General features: G+C 54.2%; 1 protein-coding gene across 1 annotated transcript; it reads left to right on the forward strand.

Annotated features, from left to right (window-relative positions):
- Nucleotides 1–9: 9 nt before the first annotated feature.
- On the forward strand, nt 10–1,924 carry LOC105556887. Its single transcript, XM_012003997.1, has 2 exons — nt 10–725; nt 869–1,924. The coding sequence occupies exons 1-2, from the start codon at nt 493–495 to the stop codon at nt 1,179–1,181; spliced, it is 546 nt and encodes a 181-aa protein (XP_011859387.1). The 5' UTR covers nt 10–492; the 3' UTR covers nt 1,182–1,924.
- Nucleotides 1,925–3,855: the final 1,931 nt, after the last annotated feature.

Raw genomic sequence — 3,855 nt, forward strand, 5'->3', positions numbered from 1 at the left:
AAGGGCCGCGCTCAAGAGTAAAGTGCCCTTAATATCGTTGTGCCGGAGAATCTGAAAGTTGTGCTGACTTGTGCTGGGCTAGCACAACTCAGATATACAGTTTTGTAACATTTCAATCATTGGTTGGCATTTAAACGTTAATTTTGTCGAAAATTGCTCGAAATAATTTTTTTATTATAACTTCTACAATTATCAATATCTGAAAGTAACTTGGGCACAATGCTAGCACAACTTAGCACAACCTAGCACAATTAAAAAAATTGGAAAAATCGCAAAGTGGGGGGCTGACCCAAAATTCGGTTTTTTTAAATTTTCTACCCTATTTTTCGGATTTCGAGTTTAATATTCTAGCACAATATGGCACAAACCTAGCACAATTCAGCACAATTGTCAAAATTGGTAAACTCGAAAAGTGGGGGGCTAACTTCTAGGAGGCGAGCGCCCCCGCGCTCCATCCCCCAGCCCGTAGGGGTCCCACTAGTGGTCCCAAGCATGGGACCACTTGTGGTGGGACCAGGGTCCCCGTGCCCGCGGGCACCGCCAGAGATCCCTTATTTGGGTTCTCTGGCTCTGCACCTTTTAGTCGCCTCTTACGACAGGCAGGTGATACCCCGAGCCTATTCGGTACCGGGACCCGGACGCCTGCAGTCATACAGCCTTTTTTTTTTACCCGGTGGAAATCCTCATGGACCGTCACTCGCCCCCCCTGGAGAGAGGGACGGGTGGTGTGTGGGACTCGTCTCCCTGGCACTTGGGCAATTGACAACCCAAGGCCAGTGTGCAATGAAGACGCCTTTTTTTTTTGACCCGGTGGAAATCCTCGTGGACCGTCCCCCCGCCCTGCTGGGACAGAGACGGGGGGGGGGGGGTGTGTGGGACTCGTCTCCCTGGCACTTGGGCAATTGACAACCCAAGGCCAGTGTGCAATGGAGACGCCTACCGCACTAAAACCACCGGGGGTGGACTTCTCTGCGCTAATAGGGGCTGCCGGGGGACACGAACGCACATCCCCGCGCCGCGCGTGGCATCGCGCTCACCTATGGGCCGATGACCTGGCCCTGGCCCTGAGAAGGGCCACCTCCTTCGCTTTGCGGCGGGGGTGCCACCCGGCCCTCCGCCGCGCCCCTCGGTTGTGTGTGGGGGCAGGCGGGTCATGGGATTCCCAGCCCATGCCCGCCTAGGAGTCCCCTCGACTCCTCGAACTCTGCACCTTTTAGTCGCCTTTTACGACAGGCAGGTGATACCTCGGGCCTATTCTTCTAGCGGGACCCGCACGCCCTGCAATGAAGACGCCTACCGCACTAAAACCACCGGGGGTGGACTTCTCTGCGCAATAACTGGACCACCTGGGAACTGCGAAATGCAGTCATACAGCCTAACCTAACCCTAACCTAACCTTTTTTTTGACTCAGGAGAAATGCTCATGCATTCCCCTCGGCCCGGGGAGGTCGAGACTATGTTGGACTCAGCGCCCTTTGTCCGGTGCTACCCACCAAGGGCGCCGCCTTACCAATTAAAACATCCTGAGGGTGTACTCCCTCTGGATTGAACAGGGGGCGACCCGGAACCGCCAATGTATCATTTCATCAGGACGCCCCCTAACCCTGCTGACCATCCCAAGGGGGGTGTATCAAAAACACCCGCCACCCTACCCCATTAAGTGGAGGGAAGTCTATACCTAGCTCCCACTCTCGCGACGTCCAGGGCCGAGTGCGATGACGCAGCAATTATTACCCGTAATCGCCCCGTCACGGCCCCAAGCGTATAAAAACCACGGACCAGGTGCAATGCCCGTGGTCCCACCCCTTACAACATAAAAATGAAGGATGATCCCCCAGACGGTTACAAGAAGAGGACGTTTATTCAGCGTCCATCTCCCCGCCGCCCAAGAGATCATTAAGCACCGCCTCGACTGTACGCCGAGGAGGATCCTCGAGACCGTTCGACTCGGGGGAGGAGCTAAGCTCCCCGCCTCGGAACGAACAGTCCCTTACAGTCTCTTCAGGGAGACACGAGGGATCAGCCTTGATGGGAGGGGTGAAGATTCCTCCGCCCCTTTCCGGTCCGTCGACCCGTCTCCCACGCTGGCGGAACGGGCGGTCTTCCTGGTTGTAGGCCCACTCGCTGCTGTGCTCCGTTTGTTGACAGAGCGGGCGGTCTGTCGGGTGACAAGCCCCCTTATGCCGGTCGTGCCCAGTTTTCCATCGTCCTTCTTCTTCTCCCTCGATGGAACCTTGCCTGGATTCTTAACCCCCTTATCCGAAGCCGACTCCCTCTCCGAAGAGGGGGAGGGGAACCAGCCCGGGAGGGGGCAGGCTTCCTCACGCGAGACCTCGCACGAACCGAGGGTGCCCCGCAACTCACGGAGCCTAGTCGGTGATCGGCCACCCGGCCCAAACTGCGCAAAAGGCACAACTGGGTCGAGCAGCACGACACCCCGCAGAGAGATGGTCGCTGCCGCCGCACCAATAACATCGGTTGCGGCGGTTGATCTCCACGGGGCAACGCGCCTCCAAATGGCCTTTCGACAGTCACTTAAAACATTGGAGTGGGCGAGGCGACAGTTCTACCGTTGCTCTCGCCCACCCCTTCGTCAGGGTCTTGGCCTCCACCAAGAGCCATTCGCGCCGAGCAACGAGCCCAGATACCTAGAGTCCCACCCGGGCCCCGACGAAGGCTGCCTAGACTCATGTCCGCGGCGACCCCCCCCCGCCACCTGGCACATGGCCATGCAGACGTCCCCGGAGGCGACAGAGTCATCCAAACCCCGAATGCGCAGTTCCCTGCGCGACTCAGAGCGGGCACAACTCGCACCCTCGGGTCCATTGCTACCTCCGCAATACTGTCCCTCAGGGCGTCCGCTTTGGCGGAGGCCCCAGGGCCAGCGGGAACCTCCATGAGGAGACCCCCGTAAGGGTCCTCCTCATACGCCGGAGATTCGCTTTGCCCAGTTCGGCCAAGGTGAATTTGGCCTTACACAAGGCCAACATCTCAGCCGAGCCTCCCCCCTCCTTGTGGAAATGTTCACCATCGCGGACTAAACCCATGTGGAATCGTATACATATGTACTACAAGTACATGTTTAGATGGGAGGACATATATAAAATTTAGAGTCCATCATTTCTCTGGAAAACTATCACTCATACAGTAAAAATGAATAGAACATAAAATGCATATTTCGAAGAGATCTACAACTTTTGTTTAAAACGTTTTTCAAAATTTTTAATATTTGGCAAGATAAATATTAAAAACCATAATCGTTAAACATGCTTTGTTAATAACTTTTTAACATACACCGGCCGACGGGTAAATCTTCTTGAATGTCACTCAGGGTCATGACCATGACAATATATGTTAAGGTCATTGAGATTGGAGGGTGGTCCGTTATAGTACATAATTACCAAAAATTCAGAGAATTTACGAAGAATGTGCAGTTTCCGTAGTCACGAGACACGGTAGTGTCTCGCGCCAAGTGTAAGCGTAGCTAGTACACGCGTGCGAGACCGACCGTGTAAGTTTACGCGAGTACACGAGTTGACGGGCCCTCAGATTTTCGGATCTCAACAACGGCTGATCCGACGAAATTGAGACTGCGCTTAATCGATAGCTTGGGTACGATTTGCATAATAAAAGTGTTTTTACTTTTCTCCTACGTGCCCCAGGAGTGGAGGTATTACAATGCAATTGCAATGCAAAGTCAGTTTTGTGAAATTTCGGATTAAGAAACATCTTTGTCGTCCTCCCGGTCGTCATCGACGACCAGACCAGCATTTTCACTTGACTTTTCACTTGACCACGTTGCAATTGACCACGGTCCCGATTGACCACGGTCCCGATTGACCACGTTGCAATTGA

This window comes from Vollenhovia emeryi, unplaced genomic scaffold (genome assembly GCF_000949405.1).
Source record: "Vollenhovia emeryi isolate VEMERY1.0 unplaced genomic scaffold, V.emery_V1.0 DF939725.1, whole genome shotgun sequence".
Taxonomy (NCBI): domain Eukaryota; kingdom Metazoa; phylum Arthropoda; class Insecta; order Hymenoptera; family Formicidae; genus Vollenhovia; species Vollenhovia emeryi.